The sequence below is a fragment of the Tenrec ecaudatus genome, chromosome 7 (assembly GCF_050624435.1).
Source record: "Tenrec ecaudatus isolate mTenEca1 chromosome 7, mTenEca1.hap1, whole genome shotgun sequence".
Lineage (NCBI taxonomy): Eukaryota > Metazoa > Chordata > Mammalia > Afrosoricida > Tenrecidae > Tenrec > Tenrec ecaudatus.
In genome coordinates, this window is record NC_134536.1 from 22,505,148 (window position 1) to 22,526,579 (window position 21,432).

Sequence of the window (21,432 nt, forward strand, 5' to 3'; positions counted from 1 at the left end):
AGTCCACCCAGAGGCATGTTGAAGGAAAGCCCTGACGGTCGGCTGACGTCTGAAACATCCACCATGGAAAGCCCCAAGGAGCTTAGTTCTACTCTGACACAAATTAGTGCATCATTTGTCAGAATCAGCTTGGGAAGCCGATATGCACCAGTGTGGGGCAACTCTGCCCACTGAAATACACAGATTGGCTCTTACCATTTTCCTGCTTTGACTCATACTCTTTCCTACATTATTAGACCCTTTGCTGTGTGTCTGAAACAGACCCTGATGTAACTGAGCTCCATTACCACATGTCTTTGCTCATACCTCCAGCTCCCACTGACACAACCTTCTCCAGGTGGCCCCCTGCCCAGTCTTCAGCACTCCACAGACACCTCCAGTCCATCACAGCCCCTTTCCCATCTGAGACCACTACTCCTGAGAACCCTTGTGAACATCGCACTCCAGTCATCATTCCCTGAGGGGGGCATTTGGGACACAGCCTCAAATATTCTGCCCACTGGTTGGTGCATAATCATATAGCTACTTAACAGTGTCATGATTTAGTTTAGTTTTGCTTTGCTTGCCCAACCAGAAAAGGTCCATTTATGCTGTGGACTGTGTCTTAAACATCATATGTCTACCTCAGGCCAGCACAGGACTGGATACACAGCAAGCTCTCAACATACTTTCTTAGTAGCTGGATTAAACTCTGGAATATATGCACATCTGATGTATTAAATAACTAGTGACTACATTAAATATCAAATTATTATACAATTGCATATTAAATTATTAGTAGGTCTTTAAAGAAAAGAGCTGATGATTTTTGCTTTCTCCGCAAGGTGTTTTTCTGTGCTGGTCTTCCAGTTTCTCCTGAGATAAGTCTTCATTTCCCTCATATCCTTTTCCGTTCATGGACGTTTCCCCCCTTAGTATTTTCTGCTCTGCGTGCTTGGGCAGGCATTAATTAAATCTTTCCTTAAACGTTTTAGCTGGAACTGATCAAGGCCCTCCCAGAAAGGTTCCCTACAGGATGCACTCCAGAGGCTTGGCACAGTGAATGCAAGGCTCAGCTTTAATTGCTCCCACAGTTCTGTTTCTGCAAACCTCAGGCTCACCTCGGAGAGGGCAACTCCACCAAGGTCTCAAGGACCCTCATGGATTTTATCGTCGATTTTAATTATATGTGGAAGGTCTTCAGCTTGATTACTAAAGAGCCCAAACAAGGTCAGACCTGTGATGTATAAAACCCCGAACCTGCTGAAGAGATTCAAAGGTGACTGATCCTTCTAGCAAGTGGCCAAGTGGCTCCATTTTTGGCCAAATGGGTTAGATCCGGGCTTTGTGCTGGGTCATAGTCGTTCATTCCAGTTTGATCCTCTGCTGGGAAATTGAATTTTCACCTTGGATATGCTGAATCAGAATATTTTCAGTGTATCTGCTATATTCAGTATATCTGGGAGGGGGTGGGGTATAATGAAAATCCTCAGCAGAGGGTCGGACGTCAATGAACTTCAGTCCTGGGTTAGATATGGTTGCCAGGACAGAATGGCTGATGAATTCCATATTTCAACTTACTTTTGTCATAAAAATAGCAATCACCAACAGTAGACAGTTTGTCTACCTTTAAAGACAATCAACCACATATTTACAAACACACACACACACACACGGTTGGGGTGTTAACTCAGTACTGTGACCATTCTATTGTATTCAATATTTTTTTACCTGTTCTTATAAACTTGAGCCTCCATAAGAAATATACCTGGTTGGATAGTGGTTATGCAGTTCTAAACCATGAGCTGCTCCGAGGGGGAAAGAAAGGGCTTTCTACTCCTGTAAAGAGTCACAGTCTCAGAAACTTGTAAGTGCGGTTCTACCCTGTCCTAAAGGGTCGCTATGAGTTGGTGTGGACTTGATGGCAGTGAGTGTTTTTCCTTAATTGTATAAAAACCTTATTATCTCTAAATAAATTGAAAAATGCTGCCATTGAATCAATTATGCCTTTTAACAACACTATAAATACAATATCTATTTTGTAGTTCTTTGAAAAAAATGAGGTTCAAATCCTCTGAGCCTTTTCCTCAATTTGTCTTGTTTCTGCATTCGTATTTTCCTGAGAGTTGCTTTAGCTTCAACTGCAGGCCTAGCACTTTTACCTATAACAACTCCTGTTAGCTCAGCACATTATTGTTCTCTGTGTGCTGGTCTTTTGCCTCCTTACATCTGAATTAGGAGAAAGTTTCTACAGACTCTCTGATTTCCTGATTTTTATTAGCCAAATTTTATTATTTTTTGCACGAGTTAATTACATAATTAGCCCGAAAGTGGTTACTTGCATTGCATATCTAAGGTTGTGTACCCTTTCAACCAAACCAGCGAAGAAACACAATTGTTGTTGAGAAAATATACAGCCAAGTCGCACCAGCTCACCGTGTCCGCAGGTAAGAGTTAGTGACGTTGCCTATTCTCTGAGTTGTATGACCACGGTCACCCTCCTTTGTCTACTTTCTCCCCCTCTTTCCCACGGCCTCACTGCCCTCCGAGTCTCCCAGCTAAACGTTCAAGGTGCTCTTGCCACTTTGATCACAAGAGATGGATCGTAGTTCTCACGATGGCTAGTTTTTATCTGACACCATAATTTTGCAAATCAAACTGTGTTGTGCAAGTCTTTTCTTAGGGTTCTCATTTTTGTTATTATCTTAACACTTTATGGGCTCGTCTGTGTGTGCCTATTTGAAAGTTTGGAAAGGACCCCATTGTTCCCCCAACTGACTTAAGCTGGGGGTTTCCTGCTCCTTAAAACGAATCTCACTCTCATATGGTTGATCCCAAACATAGCAACCCTATAGGACAGAATAGAACTGCCCATAGGTCTTCTGAGCCTTACACTCATTGTGAGATGCTCTCACTGAATGATTGGCGGCTTTGAATGACTGGCCTTAGAGTATATCCTACTTTGACACCAGTGCTCCTTCCAGCGCCTCAGGGGGGATGTCAGATGGACTCAGTTTTTGACCCCCTGGCTTGAGAAGGATCGCTAGCAGGGGTGGTTTCCATCCCTAGGGTTCACCTTGATTTTTCTTCTTCTCGTTCAGGTCTGCATACATGTCTCTTTGTAGCCCTGTTCATGTTGCCCTCTGCTACATCAAGTCACCGTAGGCAAGCTATTCGGTTACTTTATTATTATTGTTGTTTCAGTACTGGGCCAAGCGCTTTTCCTTCACAAACAAAAAGTTGTATGTGAATGTAGCAGGTTATTATGAGGGTCCAAGAGAGTGGAGAGGGAGGGCAGAAGAAGAGATGAATATTGCAGAAGTATGTACAACTTCAAATTAAACATTAAAATCTGTGCCTTCCCCCACTTCGCTGTCCACCCCCCAGGGAGGAGGCTATATGTAGATCCTTGTGATCTGTTCCCGCTTTCTCCCTCACCTTACTTCCACCCTCCCAGTATCGCCACTCGCACCACTGGCCCTGAGGGGTTCATCTGTCTTGGGTTCCCTGTGGTTCCAGTTCCTATCTGTCCCAGTGTACATTGACGGTGTAAGATATGACAAAATAATAATAATTTATAAATTATCAAGGGTTCATGAGGGAGAGGCGGTGGGAGGGAGGGGGGAAATGAGGAGCTGATACCAAGGGCTCAAGTAGAAAGAAAATGTTTTGAGAATGATGAGGGGAACGGATGTACAAAAGTGTTTGACACAATGGATGGATGTGTGGCTGTGATAAGAGTTGTACAAGCCCCCAATGAAATGTTTTCACTATTAAAAAAAGGGAAAAAAAGGAAGAAGCATTCTCTGATGATCACCACGGGTGAAAAGTAAAAAGTCTGAGCTAGGAGCCATTTGACAGGTGAGGCATCTCTATTTTAATAGTATCATTTTAATAAAAAAGATTGATAGAAAAAGAAATCTGTGCCTTAGCTGATTTCGTTTGAAGGCTTCACAGTCAGGGATTTTTCACTCATCCATTTCACCTTACAAAGTTTGAAATTCAACCTCCTACTCGCTCCTTTCTTTCTGCCTCACCTTTTTTTTTTTAAACAATTTATTGGGGCTCATACAATTCTTATCACAGTTCATACATATACATACATCAATTGTATAAAGCACATCTGTACAGTCTTTGCCCTAATCATTTTTTTCTCCTCTTTTCTTTTTTTACATTTTATTAGGGACTCATACAACTCTTATCACAATCCATACATATACATACATCAATTGTATAAAGCACATCCATACATTCCCTGCCCCAATCATTCTCAAGGCATTTGCTCTCCACTTAAGCCCCTTGCATCAGGTCCTCTTCTTTTCCCCTCCCTCCCCTTTCCCCCCTCCCTCCTGTGCCCTTGGTAATTTATACCTCGTTATTTTGTCATATCTTGCCCTATCCGGAGTCTCCCTTCCCCCCTTCTCTGCTGTCCCTCTCCCAGGGAAGAGGTCACATGTGGATCCTTGTAATCAGTTCCCCCTTTCCAACCCACTCACCCTCCACTCTCCCAGCATCGTCCCTCACACCCTTGGTCCTGAAGGTATCATCCACCCTGGATTCCCTGTACCTCCAGCCCTCATATGTACCAGTGTACAGCCTCTGTCCTATCCAGGCCTGCAAGGTAGAATTCGGATCATGGTAGTTGGGGGGAGGAAGCATCCAGGATCTGGGGGAAAGCTGTGTTCTTCATCGGTACTACCTCGCACCCTGACTGACCCATGTCCTCTCCTGAACCCCTCCATGAGGGGATCTCCATTCTGCCTCAGCTTTTGGACAGTCTTCAACCCCTGTCTCCTTGTTCATTCTTTCCTAGACCGTCCCCAACCTATTCTTTGTTATGAACAACAGTTCCATTGTTTCCATCCCTGCCACCAAATACAAATTGTTTACTTTTGCGTATGGGAATTTATAACGTGCTCAACTGGAGTAAGCTTCACCCTTTCGATCCGAGAGTTGGATGAATACAGTATTTTTTATGGGCATTTTGTTTTATTGTTGACATTAGAAAATATATCAACACACCAAAGAGTTTGCAATTATTATGCCAGGTCTGCGCAACTTTGTGTCCTACTAACTTCTGAGAAAGCACGATGGAGTGGGGGAGAGAGCAGATTTGTGTGTGCTGATAGCTATAATCAGCCTCATATGTTAGATTCCAAAATATATTCATGTGCTCGAAATAAATTATTGTCATTTGACAGCCACAATAACATCCCGTTTGGAGTTTGCTTAGCTTCTCAGATGTGCAGATTTACGTGTCTTGCAAATATGTAGGCATCATTCTTCTCCAGTCGAGTGATATCTCGCTTGTTGAACTTTCCACAGCTCCCACAGCAAAGTTAGAAAAAAAAAAAATCTCCTCCATGTTCACAAGTTTGCTCCATAGGCGAGCCAGAAATCGGATGGAAATAACCCGTATCAGCCGAGAGGGAGTCAACCACCATGTCTCCTGGAGCACCCGGAGGGGTCCCGTCTAGGCACCGCTCTCCCTTACACAACACAGGGTGCTTGTGTTGTCTGTCGTTGTGCGGTTTTTGTGCTTTATTTGCATACAAGATTTTAACCATGGTGCATAAGCAAATGTGGCGAAGAAAGCTGATGGTGCCCGGCTATCAAAAGAGATAGTGTCTGGGGTTTAAAGGCTTGAAGATAAACAAGCGGCCATCTAGCTCAGAAGCAAAAAAGCCCACATGGAAGAAACACACCAGCCAGTGCGATCACAAGGTGCCAAAGGGACTAGGTATAAGGCATCATGCAAAAAAAAAAAAAAAAAGAATATGTGTGTATACCACATTGAATGAAGGGGGAAGTGCAGAGTGGAGACCCAAGGCCCAAGTGTCGGCCACTGGAGATCCCCTCATAGAGGGGTTTAGGAGAGGAGATGGGTCAGTCAGGGTGCAAGGTAGTACCGTCGAAGAGCACAGCTTTCCCCCAGATCCTGGATGCTTCCTCCCCCCAACTACCATGATCTGAATTCTACCTTGCAGGGCTGGATAGGGCAGAGGTTGTACACTGGTACATATGAGGGCTGGAGGCACAGGGAATCCAGGGTGGATGATACCTTCAGGACCAAGGGTGTGAGGGGCGATGCTGGGACAGTGTAGGGTGAGTGGGTTGGAAAGGGGGAACAGATTACAGGGATCCACATGTGACCTCCCCCATGGGAGAGGGACGGCAGAGAAGGCGGGGAAGGGAGACTCTGGATAGAGCAAGATATGGCAAAATAACGATGTATAAATTACAAAGGGCACATGAGGGAGGGGGGAGCGGGGAGGGAGGGGAAAAAAAAGAGGACCTGATGCAAAGGGCTTAAGTGGAGAGCAAATGCTTTGAGAATGATTGGGGCAGGGAATGTATGGATGTGCTTTATACAATTGATGTATGTATATGTATGGACTGTGATAAGAGTTGTATGAGCCCCTAATAAAACGTTTAAAACAAACAAAAAAGAAAGATTTTAACCATGGATCCAAAGAAAGTTAGTGATACAAGCAGTGAAGCTAAGATGAAACTGTGAGAAACACATTAGGTAAATAAATCATTGTGAGATTTGAATCAGGTCGCCGCTTGTTGGTCGATGTTATCAGAATTTTTGAAAAAAAAAAAAAGAAATAAAAGATTAAAGTGGCTAATGTAGCCAAAGGTGTGAAATCATTGCTCATGAAACAGAGGCCAGATCACTGAAGAGGTGGAAAGTCACTGTTAATTTGGATAAATCCGAAACAATGCTATGGCGAGAGTATATCTGAGACAGTGATATGCGAGAAGGCCTTTAAAAGCCTCCATAGAAATGTAAAGTCCCGGGAAAATGAATTTGTAAGGGCAATTTTTGGGCAGCAGAACCGATTATTTGGTTTTCCATTATTCATCCTGGGGAAAACATGTTTAGTTCTTGAAGTCTTCAAGGTGCTCAAACATGAATTTGGAATTATGAGTTGGACAACCAAGGTGCCAGTGTGACGTTTTTTATCTCCTGCTCTTTTCAGTCTTTTAAAATAAGTCTGTGTTCTCTCTGGGAGCCCTAGCAGCATGGAGGTTGTAAGTTGGACTGTGATCCTCAAGGTTGGTAGTTCAAAACTACCACCTCTACTTTGGGAGAAAGAGGACTTTCTACGCTCAGAAACTCACAGTGGCAGTTCTACCCTGCCCCATCAGGCTGCTTTGAGTAAGCATTGACTCAATGGCAAGCGGGTTTAATTTTCTCTCAGGACTGACTGGGTAGTCTTACTGCGTGCTCTCTCAGTTTGATGATTCTGCTGTTGTGTCAAGTTTTTAAAGTTCAGTTATTTATTCTTTTAGTTCCCAAATTCCTGTTTGATTAAATTTTATATTTTCTAATTATCTGCAGAGATTTCATGATATTTCATTAGTTTTACTGGCCCTCTAACGAGCTATTGAAAGCATTTTTTTATGACGACGATTGTAAAATCTCTGTTGGGTAATGCTAACATTTCTGTCATCTTGGTGTTGGCGTCGACTGATCATCTTTTTTTTTTCATTCAGTTTGATATCTTCCCTTTTTTGCAATAACGAGCGACTTTCTATTGGGATATTCTGTAATGAGATTGTGGCTTTTATTTAAATATGCTTTATCTGGGTCCCTGTGACACTGCTTCAACAGGAGAGAGGGAGGCTGGCTCGTTACTGATGTGGGGGTGGAAGTCCGGGCTCCCTACCCAGCCTCCACTGGCACCGGAAAGGGCACGTGGGGAGTTAGAGCACCTTACTTGACTGCACCTGGTATTTCCTTAACTGAGAGAGATGGGATGCTTTGTTATTACCCCACGTGGCTCATACTGACAGAATGGCTAGGGAGGGGAAGTTACTTGCTAGGGAGCAGGGAAGTTTCTTATTCTTCTCTAGGCTCTCCCTGATACCACCTCAGTGGGGAGTGGGAGGGAGGCCCCGTTACTTGCAAGAGGAAGTACAAGTCCAGCCTTTCCACATGGTCTCCATTGTGACTGCAGAAGAAGGGTATGCAGTCTCAGCTGCCTCCTTAGCCGCCTGCTTCTGGCAGAGTGGTTATATGTTGGACTGTGATGTGCCAAGGTCAGCATCTCAAAACCATCAGCTGCTCTGCTGGAGAAAGATGGAGCTTTCTGCTCCCATAGTTACAGTCAGCCGTGGAAACCCACAGGGGCAGTTCTACTCTGTCCTATAGGGTCTCTATGAGTTGGTACCGACTTGGTGGCAGTGAGAAAAAAAAACAAACCAACACTTTCTACAGGGCAGGCCCCAACCAGAGCCAGACTGACCCCCCTCCCTGGAAGTGGGTGTGGTGGAGAGCAGCAGTAAACCTACAGGTTGAGGAGAGGGGCCAGCATGCCACACCAACACAGAGGCAGGCCTGGAGGGAGGAAGAGGAAGAGAGAGAGAGCCAGACTCTGTACCCCATGCTGGCTCACTAGGCCTGGAGAAAGAAGTCGCTGTGGGGAGCTAATGGGACACAGAAGGGACTGGGCAACTGACAACAGCACATGTCATGCTGTCCCCTTACTGGAGCAGACTGCGACAGAGGACATTTCTGGGGTCACATGGTGGGGAGGCAGTGTGGTCTGAACTCCCCAAAGTGGAGTGAATTGAGAAAGGAGCGTACCAGAGCAGCAGCTGGAGCAAGGCAGAGCTACAAAGACCCTGAGGAGCCCCCAAGGGGTGCTCCAGGCCAGGAGGGGCAGCTCCTAGACAGTCTTGAAGGCCAGCGACACACCCAGTATTTTTGTATATGTCTTCTCTCTTTTTATTCTTAATTTTTCTTATTCATTCACTATTTTCATTTTAAAAAATCGGTTTGGGCTATGTATATAAAAAAACCAACAAAACACTTTCAATTTATTTTCCCCATCTTCTGCCATTTTAATCTCTAGACTGCGATGAATCTGTCACTTATAACTGATCATTTTTCCAACTTAACTAAGTCACCTCACGGCCCTGAGCACCCTTAATTTATGCTCTAAGAGGACACCATATGAAGGATCTTGAACTCTTTATTGTGTGTACGAATGTGAGACTTTATTGGCACAAATATGCTTCCCTCTTCAGGGAAATCTTAAACTCCTATTTTACAAAAATCTCTGCCTCATTCTAATATCTTTATCATAAGCCCTCCTGGAACTCTAAGAAGCCTCTGCCCAATGATTACTTTGTCTTTTTTGCAGTGATCTGTTTAATAGGAAGTTCTGTTTTAAGATCTATACAGACAAAACAATTCATTCATGTTAAATTGTTTTTTCTCCACATTTCATATAATTCAACCATTCAACCATTTTAAGAAGATTGCGCGGTCATCACCAAGTCAGTGTTAAAATCCTTTCACTTATTCATTGTTGCTAGCCCATTCCTCTTCTCTCCCCGTGCTAGGTTCCTATGGTACTATCCATCCAGTTACTGTCCATGCAGGTTTACCTGTCCTGCATTTCATGCACATGAAATGACACAAAACACAGACAGGAAGCAAGCAAACATGCAAACCACAAACAACACTGCCCAGAAAAATACAGAAAAATCTCCATCAAGAAGAAAGAAGTTTTGAGAATGATGATGGCACAGATCTACAAATTGCTTGAAACAATGGATGGATGTATTGATTGTGATTAGAGCTGTAAGAGTCCCCAATAAAATGATTTTAAAAAATTCAATTGCTCATGTATATAAATCTCTTTCCTATACCAAAAAAGAAAAGAAAAACAAAGAAAGCAGAATGCTGAAACAACTTTAAAATGGGTGAAAAGAGATCATATGATAAAGTACTCCTTTTTAACCTAAGTACACCTGTATACTTGACTCTACAGTGCTGTCTGACAGCAAAGTGATCACATCCCTAGGCTATGGTCAGGGGGATTCACTGGAGGCTCAATTATGTGGGGCTCTACAATGAATTTTGGGCTTTCACTGTCATCGGTAGCCTTCTGCAAAGCTGGCATTCAGAATTTAAGCTCTGATACCAATCTCGCCTTCGAATTTGGTTCTTATTATTATTTTTATTTAAAAAATCATTTTATTGGGGGCTCGTACAACTCTCATCACAATCCATATATCCATCCATTGTGCCAAGCATATTTGTACATTTGTTGCCATCATCATTCTCAAAACATTTTCTTTCTACTTGAGCCCTTGGTATCAGTTCTTCATTTTTCCTCCTCCCCACTCACAAACCCTTGATAATTTATAAATTATTTTTTTCATGTCTTATACTGTCTGATATCGATCTGCCTTCACCCACTTTTCTGTTGTCTGTCCCCTAGGGAAGGAGTTATATGTAGATAATTGTAGTCAGTTCTACCTTTCTCCCTTACCTTCCCCTAACCCTCCTGGTATCTCATTATTGGTCCTGAGGGGTTTATCTTTCCTAGATTCCCTGTGTTTCCAGGTCTTATTTGTGCCAGTGTATATCCTCTGGTCTAGCTGGATTTGTAAGGTAGAATTAGGGTCATGATGAGGGTGGGGGAGACAGCGTTAAAGAACTAGAGGAAAGCTGTACGTTTCACTGTTCCTACACTGCACCCTGACTGGCTCGTCTCCTCTCCGTGACCCTTCTGTAAGGGTTGTCCAGGTGCTTACAGATGGGCTTTGGGTCTCCACTCTCCCTCATTCCAAATGATATGTTTTTTGATGCCTAATACCTGATCCTGTCGACACCTCATAATCACACAGGCTGGTGTGCTTCTTCCATGTGGGCTTTGTTGCTTCTCAGCTAGATGGCTGCTTGTTTATCTTCAAGTCTTTAACTCTCCAGACACTATATCTTTTGATAGCTGGGCACCATCAGCTTTTTTCACCACATTTGCTTATGCACCTGCTTTGTCTTCAGCAATCGTGTTGGGAAGGTGAGCATCATAGAATGCCAGTTTAATAGAACAAGGAGTTCTTGCATTGAGGGAGTACTTGAGTAGAGGCCCAATGTCCATCTGCTACCTTAATACTAAATCTATAAACATATGCACATAGACCTGTTTCCCACATTAAAGACCCCAGATGCTATTCTTTCTGATAATGGGGTACCATCTTGTTTCTACATCACTCTTTGATGTTATTTTTATTAAGTGCTGTTGGGTTGGCTCTGCCCCACGCTTGATAGAATGAAGCACTGCGTGGTCCTGTGGTGTCTTCACAATTGTTCTTACAGTTGAGTCCAGGGTTGGAGCCACCGTGCCAATCTATCTCCTGGAGATCATTCCCGTTTTAACTGTCCGTCCGTTTCCAAGCATGATGTCCTGCCCTAGGGACTGGTCTCTCCTGAGAACATATTGTGTTTAAGATGAAATCTTGCTATATTTTCTCCAAGGAGCTCTCTGGGCTTTCTTCTTCCAACAGAGATTATTTGTCCTTTTAGCAGTCCATGGAATTTTCAGTATTCTTCTCCAGCACATAATTCAAATGTATTGATTCTTCTTGGGTCTTTCTTATTCAGTGTCCAACTTTCATGTGGATATGAGGCAACTGAAAATACTATGGCTTGGGTCAGGTGAACTTTAGTCCTCAAAGTAATATCCTTGCTTTTCAATACTCTAAAGAGGTCTTGTGCAGCAGATTTACCCAATGCAACATGTCTTTCGATGTCTTGGCTGCTGTTTCCATGAGCAGTGATTGTGGATCCAAGCACGACAGTATTCTTGAATACTTCAACCTTTTCTCTTTATCATATTATTTATTGGTCCAGTTGTAAGGATTTGGGTATTTTAAAAATTGAGTCATGATCCACACTGAAGGTTGCAGTCCTTATTCTTCATCAACAAGTGCTCAGTTCCTTCTCATTTTCATCCAGTAAGGTTGTGTCCTCTGTGTACTGCGGGTTCTTAATAAGCCCCCCTCCACTTCAAATATCTCATTCTTCTTCATCTAAGCCAGCTTCTCTGATGATTTGCTCAGCGCACAGATTGAATAAGTATGGTGAGTGGATGCAACCCTGAAGTGCACCTTTCCTGATTTTAAACCATGTAGCATTCCCTTGTTCTGTTTGCACAACTGCTTCTTTAAAAAAAATCATTATATAACAATCCATACATCAATTTATAACAATACATACATCAATTGTATCAACACATTTGTACATATGTTGCCATCGTCATTTTCAAAGCATTTTCTTTCTGCTTGAGCCCTTGGTATCGGCTCCTCTCCCCTCTCCTCCCTTGCACAACTGCCTCTTGATCCATGTACAGATTCCACATGAGCAGCATCAAGTGTTTTTTTTTAAAGAAATCATTTTATTAGGGGCTTATACAACTCTTATCACAATCCATATCAACCATTGTGTCAAGCACATTTGTACATTTGTTGCCATCATCATTTTCAAAACATTTTCTTACCACTTGAGCCCTTGGTATTAGCTCCTGAGTTTTCCCTCCATCCTCCCCTTCCTTCCTCATGGACCCTTGATAATTTATAAATTATTATTATTTTTTCATGTCTTGCACTGCCCAATATCTTCCTTTACCCCTGTATCTGTTGTCCATATCCCTGGGAGGGGATTATAGGTAGGTCATTGTGATCAGATTCTCCCCCCCCCCCGCCCCTTCTCCTTCCCTTCTGGTATGGCTACTCTCACTATTGTTTCTGAGTTTATCTGTCCTGTATTCCCTGTGTTTCCAGATCTTATCTGTACCAATGTAGATGCTATAATCTAGCCAGATTTGTAAGTTAGAATTGGGGTCATGATAGTGGCAGGGAGAAAGCATTAAAGAACCAGAGGAAAGCTGTATGTTTCACTGGTGCTATACTGCACTCTGAGTGGCCCATCTTCTCCCCACGACCCTTCTGTAAGGGGATGTCCAATTGCCTACGGATTGGCTTTGGGCTCCCACTCCCCACTCCCTCACCTCCAATTCACATTGACATGATTTTTTTGTTTTGGGTCTTTGATGCCTGATACCTGATCCCATGGATACCCCATGATCACACAGGCTGATGTGCTTCTTTATGTGGGCTTTGCTGCTTCTCAACAGATGGCTGCTTGTTTATCTTCAAGCCTTTAAGACCCCAGATGCTATATCTTTTGATAGCTGGGCACCATCAGCTTTCTTCACCACATTTGCTGATGCACCCCTGTGTCTTCAGCGATCATGTTAAGAAGGTGAGCATCTCAGAATGCCGGATTATTAGAACAAATTTTTCTTGTGTTGAGAGAAGACTTAAATAGAGGCCCAAAGTCCATCTGCGACCTATGTACATAAATATATGTACATAGACCAATACCCCTATCTTTATATATTAATATATTTATATATGTACATGCTTATATCTGTATCTCTCTCTATAGCTTTTGTTTCCTAGTTCTTTCCTCTATTTCCTTTTACTTTCCTTCTGCCCCACTATTATGTTCACCCTTCATTTGGCTCTCAGTAATACCTCTTGATTACATTACAATTGTTCAAACCCCACTGTTATGATCTTCAGTGAGATTTTGCTTGCATGTGATATCTATCAGTGATGCTGCTTTATAGTTTGAGCACTCTGTTGCTTCACCTTCCTTTGGAATGAGCACAAATGACCTCTTCCAGTAAGTTCGACAGGTAGCTGTCTTCTAAATTTCCTGGTATAGATAAGAAAATGCTGTCAGTGCGTCATCAGCTTGTTGAAACATTTCAGTTGGTTTTACACTTCCTAGGGCCTTGTTTTGACTATTACTTTCAGTACAATTTGAACTTCTTCCTTGAGCATCACTGGTTCTTACTCATATGCTACCTCTGGAAGTGGTGGACTGTCGATTAGTTTTTCCACACTTTTCTATAGTATCCAAATCTCCAGTAATCTGTTCATGAGGGCAAGCTTTGAGCAGTAGCATGTCACAAGAACGAATTTTTCTTAGATTAGGAAAACTACTAAATGTGACCTACTTAGCCTTTTTGAGTACGACCTTGATGGGTGGATGGGATACTTCGCTACAGCCTCAGAAAAGTGGAGGTCTAGGCTCTATTTTATTGGCTAAATGCACAAGACCTCTTTAAAATGTTGAAAAGCAGGGATGTTATTTTGAAGACTGAAGTGTTCCTGATCCAAGCCCTGATGTTTTCCATTGCCTCACATGCGCGTGAATGTTGGACACTGGATAAGGAAGGTCAAAGAAGATGTGATGTGCTTGAATGATGGTGTTGGCAAAGAATGTTGAAAAGACCATGGACTGCCAGAAGAACCAACACATCTGACTTGGATGAATGTCTGGAAAGAACCCAGAGTGTGCCTTAGAGGCAGGGATGGCAAGGCTGAATCTCATGTACTTTTCAGATGTTGTCAGGAGCACCCAGTCCCTGGAGGGCGCCATGCTTGGTAAAGGAGTGAGACAGCAAAAAAGAGGAAAACCTTCGACAAAATGATTGACACAGTGGCTGCATCACTGAGTTGAAATATAAGAATAACTGAGGATGGTGCAGGACCTAGTAATGTTTCATTCTGTTGTACACAGGTTCTCTGAGTCAGAACCGACTGAGTGATACCTAATAACACTAACAGCCCTGTTTTTGCTTGGTATAATAACATTGATATCTGAGCTATCAGTGTTGACAGCAAAATCAAGCGTTGTTGTTAGGAGCCGTTGAGTTGACTTATGGATCTGAGTCAAAGGAAATACTTGACATCTATAATCTTTTCTATGTTTATTCTGATATAATTTGTTGTTGCAAGGCAAGAGAGGAAGAGAATATATTGCATGATCACACTTGTGAAATAACAAGGCTAGATAGTGTATAGACGCAAGGTTCATTAGTAGTTTCCAAGGGAGGGGAGAGAGAGGAAAGGGAGAGCCATTGCTTAGGGAACACCGAGTTTCTGTACAGGAATGGGAAGATTTGGAAATAGATAAACTGCAGCGGCTGAACAACATCCTAAAATTAACTGATGCCATTACATTGTAGTTGTGAAGAATATTGATATGGCATATAATTTATTCCATATATATTTACTACAATAAACAGTGAAAAGGAAAAAAAAAACCCGAGAGGCTTAACAGAATTCTAAAGATTCCACCCTGTTTGAGATTTCACATCTCAGTGAGTTGCGCACATTATATACTGAATTGCAGTCGCCAGAAATGTGGGTGCCATTGATTCCTCTTCCCTGTCACCTTCCATAGTCAATTAAGCACCAAGCCTTGTTGCTTTTACCTTCTGAATTAGCCCATCTCTTTCTATTTAGCCATCTCCTTCCTGGGCTAATGGAATTGCTCCTTAAGCGGACTCTGCTTTTAATCTTGTTATGCTTGACTTCGCTTATGACGTTCTATTCAGAAATTTCCAGGCTAAAAATCTTGTCTTGCCACTTGCCTGCTTAAAGATTCTTTTCAAAAATTGTTCTCATGGTAAAGACCTAAACTTAAAATGACCTAGAACAGTACCTGCCATAGAGTTATTTAATAATTTAATAAATATTCTTAGAAGAATAAGTATCTGTGTCATTTACAGTGTTTGCTGTTAAAGTAATATTTCTCGACATAGGCATCAATGTATGTGTCCTTTGCTCTAGTTAATATGTCGATTTGATATGTGTTAAAAGTAGACTTGGAGGGATAGCTTGGCTTTCAACTATTAACATAGAAGGAAATAGAGCAGTTGGTGCAGCACCTTGATGCTATCAGAGGAAAAAAGTCGCTTGTCTGATCTAGCGGGATCAGTGGTGTTTTAAAGGGTCTGCCAGGGATCTCCTGTCTGGTGCAAGGGAGTTGTATTTCGAAGGATTACCAGTGCCTTCACTCTTTGAGATTTTTCTGCCAAACAACTTAGGTGAAATATTTTTTTGAGGCAGAGCAAAGAGTAAAAAACGTAAAAACTTTAAGTTCATAACAAATATGATTTCTTTCTGTATGTCACACAGACATTTGTTTTTGTTTATCTACTCATCTTACATCTTATTTGCGGGAACTAGGCAGTAAAAACAAAGGACTGATTTGGAATGGGGGGGATCGCATCAAAGGGTCAAATGACAATGACATTGGTACAGGTACCCCCGGCTTTTTGAAAGTTTGTTTCTTTTCAATTCACATTTATTATATGCCCACATCCATGCTGTTTTCACCAAGTGAAAGAAATTGGAAGAGAGTTTTTGATTTTCCAGAAAAAGAGTTGAAAAGCCAAACTAGCAATCAGTATTTGTTAGACAGTGAACCTTAAAAAGGCAGTAGGCCTGCTCCCAGCGAGGGCGTGTCACCAAATCCTTCCCCAGGAAGTACACTGGACAGCAAGCTGCCAGACCTTTGAACGTCGTGCCTCCTATATGTTCGAGTTTCGTGTATTATTTGATTTAGTTTGATATGTTGTTTTTTGGGTCTGGCAAAGGTATGCACCCCTTAGGACAATCAACCATATGAGACCAAATGGGCAACATTCACCCAGGAATAAAACTCCCCAGGCAGGGATAGGCAGGGCAAGCTAATAGAAATAGGAAGACGTGGATGCAGGACTGTTACATTGTGGGGATAGCTGTCAGTTTCACAAACCAAATAGAGTGTGAGCTGCTGAATGGAAAATATATTTGTTCTGTAAACTCTCCCCCAAATTACAATAAAAAAGCCCTAAAAACCTTTCCCACACATAAGTTCATTATAATTGCTTCTTCTTCGCCTCCTGCCACTTCAGCATACGAAAGCTTTCAGAGGAACGGTCTACTTTCTGAGTGAGAGAAACCTTTTTTTTCTTTTCCAATCCATGACTTGGTACTGCCTCACAGCAGTGGGTTTGCTGTGGTTAGTTTTATATACCACCCCCCATGGTCATGACTCGCAGCGCCCCTTTGAGACGGAGTGAAACTGCTCCACAGGGTTTCCAACACTGGAAATATTTTCAGGAGCAGACAGCCTCACCTGTATAACTTAGAGCAGCTGGTTTGAACTGTGGACACTGCAGTGAATAATAGAATGTGCTTTAGACATGTCTATGTTGAATACATTAGAAAGGATTTATCTACACCACTTGTCTGTCAGCTTGTCGTACTGTGGTGGCTTGTGTGTTGCTGTGATGCTGGAAGCGCTGTCACTGATATTTCAAATCCCAGCAGGGTCATCCTTGGCAGACAAGCTTCAGAGCAGAAGTAACTGGTAGACTACTTCTGAAACGTTAGCAACTGGAAACGTTAGGAACAGCTCTAGTGCCTGAGATAGTGCTGGAGGTTAGCAGCCACTCAAAAGACAATTGGGAAAGAGGTGCCGCCTCAAAGTCAAATCAGTCTCAATGACAATGACATGAATGGAGCTAGTCGCCATTTCCTGATGGGCACAACATCCATTATAATCCGAATGTAGAATTGTTAAATGTAAATCCTGGAAAATTTCAAGTTATCAGAAATGAAATGGAATGCATCAGGATCAATATTTTAGGCATTAGTGAGCGTATTGGTCATTTTGAACACAATAATCATATGCTTTACTATACTGGGAATGAGAAATTGAAACAAAATGGTGTCATATTCATTTTCAAAAAGGAAATTTCAAGATCTATCAAGAAGTGCAATACTGTCTGTAATAGGATAGCATCTATAGGCCTAAAAGTATAATCAGTTAATACAATTATTCAAATTTACCCACGAACACTAAAGCCAATGATGAGTTCTATGACCTGCTTCAGTTTGAAGTTGATTAAACATGCAAGAAAGATCAATTGTTAATTACAAGTGATTGGAATGCGAAAATTGGAAATTGAGGAAGGGTTTCTCAAGAAATCAAACTCACTGCCATCGAGTCAATTCTGACTTCTGGAGATCTTATAGGTCAGTGTAGAACTGTGGGTTTTTGAGCCCGTACTCCTTTATGGGAGTAGAAAGCCCTGTGTTTCTCCCACAGAACAGCTGGTGGTTTAGAACTGCTGAGTTTGCAGTTAGCAACCCAATTTGTAACCACTACACCACCAGGGCTCCTTAGAGGCAGGATCAGTAGTGGAAAATGTGAGCGTGGTGACAGAAACCCAGCTGGAGAGTTTGTGATAGAATTTGGCAAGACACAACCTTGCTTGCTGAAAGTGAAGAGGACTTGCATTTTCTGATGAAGATCAAAGACTATTGACTTTAGTATGGATCATACCTTAATGCAAAGAAAACAAAAATCACACACACACACGTATGTAAAACAAAACCTTTACAATGTCAACATTGTTCACATGTGCAATGTGCGATTCAGGGACATTAATTGTGTGTTTATGATGTTGTATAATCTTCACCATTATATTGTTCTAGATTTTTTATCACTTTGTTTTCCCCCTTTGAAAATGAAACTAACCACCAGTTTACATAAACACTAGATTGGATACATAATTCTTTTATTAATTATTTATTTATCCAGCATCTGAATTGATACAGAAACAGAGCATTGCTGAATGAATCATAAATCTGTGTACCAGAAAAATAAAATCATGTAAAAAAAGCTTGTGGAAAATCCCATTATCTTAAAATTTCCCCTTTCATAAAACTCGTTGAAGCACCCTTGTATCCAAGGGCATTTACTAATGGTCCTGGCCTTGGGAACCCTTTTGTGGCGGCCCAGTGCCCTACTGCGTGCGGGCTCTTGGAGCATGGACAGGGCACGTGGCGTTCAGAAAGAGCATGCTTTTGGAAACACCACACCTCAGAGCACCGAGCGCCAGGCTTTCACCTGACACCCGTCATGCGTTTCTGTTGTGCTCTCTCCCCCTCTAGTCTGTTTTTGTTCAGACTGAACTGTGTAGATTGAACAGCTTTGTATTTATTCCCATCATTCTATTAAACTTGCCTCAGCTCCGTGGAGGCTATTTAAGCAAAACAAGGATTTAATGACTCGTTTGTCGTTTCTTCTTGTTCTAGGCAGTGGGCCACATCATGACCGTTGCTGTATTTATAATGAAAACAACTTGGTGGATGGTGTTTATTGTCTTCCGATTGGACACTGGATTGAGGCCACTGGGCACACCAATGAAATGAAGCACACCACAGACTTCTATTTTAATATTGCGGGTCACCAAGCCATGCATTATTCGAGGTAAAAATAGTGCCGTGTTTATAAGCATAGCAGTAAGACGGGAGGTAGTCCTAGGTCATGGAAATATTTCACGAGCTCTGGTGGCATAGTGGTTATGAGTTGGGCTCTTAATCTCAAGGTCTGAAGTTTGAAACCATCAGCTGCTCCTCAAGAGAAAGACGGAGTTTCTATTCTTGTAAAGAGTTATCGTCCTTGTTCAAAACTGTCATGTTTCCTATGGGACTGTTTTGTAGGCTTTCAGTACATTGAGGAGATAGAAGGGAAGTAGCATGTGGACTTTTCTGGTTCTAGTTTGTTTACAGATAAAAAACCCAAACCAATCCCACCGCCATGGAGCTGATGCTGACTTATTGATACCGCATAGAATCAGGAATGGGAAACCACTTGGCTATTTATAACATCACTGGGTGGGGGGGCATCTTGATCAAACATTTAATGAACTCACCCTGATGTGATGGCTGGAACGGCTTCTCTTTGGTAAGGCTGTGATGTTGGTTGGTATTGATTTCTCAGGTGATGCCTGAGAACTGGACCTTCCCCCCTGCCCCCTTTCTAGAGATAGTAGTAGTAATAATAATAACTTGGCTTTAGAATATTTTGACTGTAATTTATTAACCTTTTACTTATAGATATAAAACCAAACCTATAGCCATGGAGTAGATTCCTACTTATATAGACTCTATAGAGTAGCGGTTCTCAAACCTGTGGGTCAAGATCCCTTTGGGAGTCGAACAACCTTTTCACAGGAGTTGCCCTGTGAAAGTAGCATAACAGTAGCAAAATTGCAGTTATGAAGTAGCAACGAAAATGATTTTATGGTTGGGGGGCACCACAACATGAGGAACTATATTAAAGGGTCGTGACATTAGGAAGGTGGAGATCCACTGCTATAAAACTTCAAGGAACCCTGTGGGATAGATGTAACATGTTGGGCTATGATCCAAAAGGTCAGCAGTTTGAATCCAGCAGCCCTTTTCATGGGAGCAAGATGGGACTATCTATATTTGTAACAAGTTACAGTCTCAGAAATCAACAGGGATGATTCTACCCTGTCCTATAGGGTCACTGTGAGTCAACATCGACTGGAGGCAATGAGCTAAGGCTTCAGGAGCTATACATATTTACAGGATGACTTCATCTTTCTCCCATGGAGCAGCTGATAGGTTTGAATCACTGAACGTGTTTAGCAGTCCAGTGTTTGCCCAATAGGGCTCACTACATTGGCTCTAATTTCCATTTATCAGAAATAATTATTTTTAAGCATTTTATGATTAAGGAAGTTACCCAAGTTTAGATAATACCTATATAGGTTATTTGTTATCTATATATGTATGTATATATAACATGGAATGGGCTGATAGATTTGAACTGCTGACCTCTCGGATGACAGCTCAACACATTACCACTACCCCACCAGGGCTCCCTGAGGTTCTATAGGATCTACGCAAGTAGGAATCTACTTGTTATTTGTTCCACCACTTGTCTGTCAGTTTGTCGTACTGTGGTGGCTTCTCTGTTACGGGGATGTTGGAAGCTATGCCACTGGTATTTCAAGTGCCAGCAGGGTCACCCAAAGTGAACAGGTTTCAGCGGAGCTTCTAGACTACGAAGAGACAATGGAGAAGGAGTCGGCTCCCTACTTCAGAAGCTGCTGAAAGCTGTACGCAGTCTCAAAGCATTTTCCAACACTGAAAGCCTACACAAAAGCAGCAGAACACAGTTGGAGATACTGCTGGCGGATGGGCACTCAAAATGGGGCAGCTGATTTCGTGGAGGGGAGTCGACCATGGTGAAGTGCGTGGGGTAGTTTGGGAGGGGAGCCTCCAGGATCTTCATTTGCTGATGGGCACAACTCAAGGTAAAGAGAAACAGTTGCAAAAATCTTCTAGTTATTGGAAAATGGAATGTACCAAGTATGAACTTTGGGAAATGGGAAGAGGTAAAAAATTAAACGGAACACATGAGATCAATATTCTAGGCATTAGTGAGCTGAAATGGACTAATATTGGTCATTTTGAATCAGAAAAATATGAGCGACTATTCCTGGAATAGTAATATACTATTCTAGGCATAACACAATCCGGAGGACTGGCATGACAACTTCACGGTCAGAGGAGCTTGCTAATTCCTCCGTGAAGTTCAGAGCTATCTGTGATCCGGTCACAGCAATCCACCCTCAAGGAAATCCAATCAATATGACCATCATTCAGCTTTACGCACCAGCCACAAAAGCTAGTGATGGAGAAATTGTAGAATTCCACCAACTACAGCCAGAAATTGATCACACGTGCAATCAAGATACATCGATAATTATTGTTGATTGGGATGCAAAAGTTGGTAAGAAACAAGGGGGAAGAGAGAGTAATGGGAAAATATGGACTTGGTGATAGAAATGAAGCTGGAGATTGCATGATAGAATTTGGCAAAACCAACCACTTGTTCACAGCAAAATAGCTTTTCTCAACAACCCTAAAGGTCTTTTGTTTTCATCAATACGCATGGACTTCCCCAGGTGGACTACACAGAAG

The 21,432-nt window shown here is 42.2% G+C and overlaps 1 protein-coding gene across 2 annotated transcripts in view; it reads left to right on the forward strand.

Annotated features, from left to right (window-relative positions):
• The window catches only part of EPM2A (EPM2A glucan phosphatase, laforin), a 123,951-nt gene that overhangs the window by 40,127 nt on the left and 62,392 nt on the right, over positions 1-21,432 (forward strand). For both annotated transcript variants that reach the window (XM_075554426.1, XM_075554427.1), the window contains exon 2: positions 18,730-18,904. In XM_075554426.1, the coding sequence (XP_075410541.1) occupies positions 18,730-18,904 (175 nt within the window). The remainder of the gene's footprint in view (positions 1-18,729; positions 18,905-21,432) is intronic.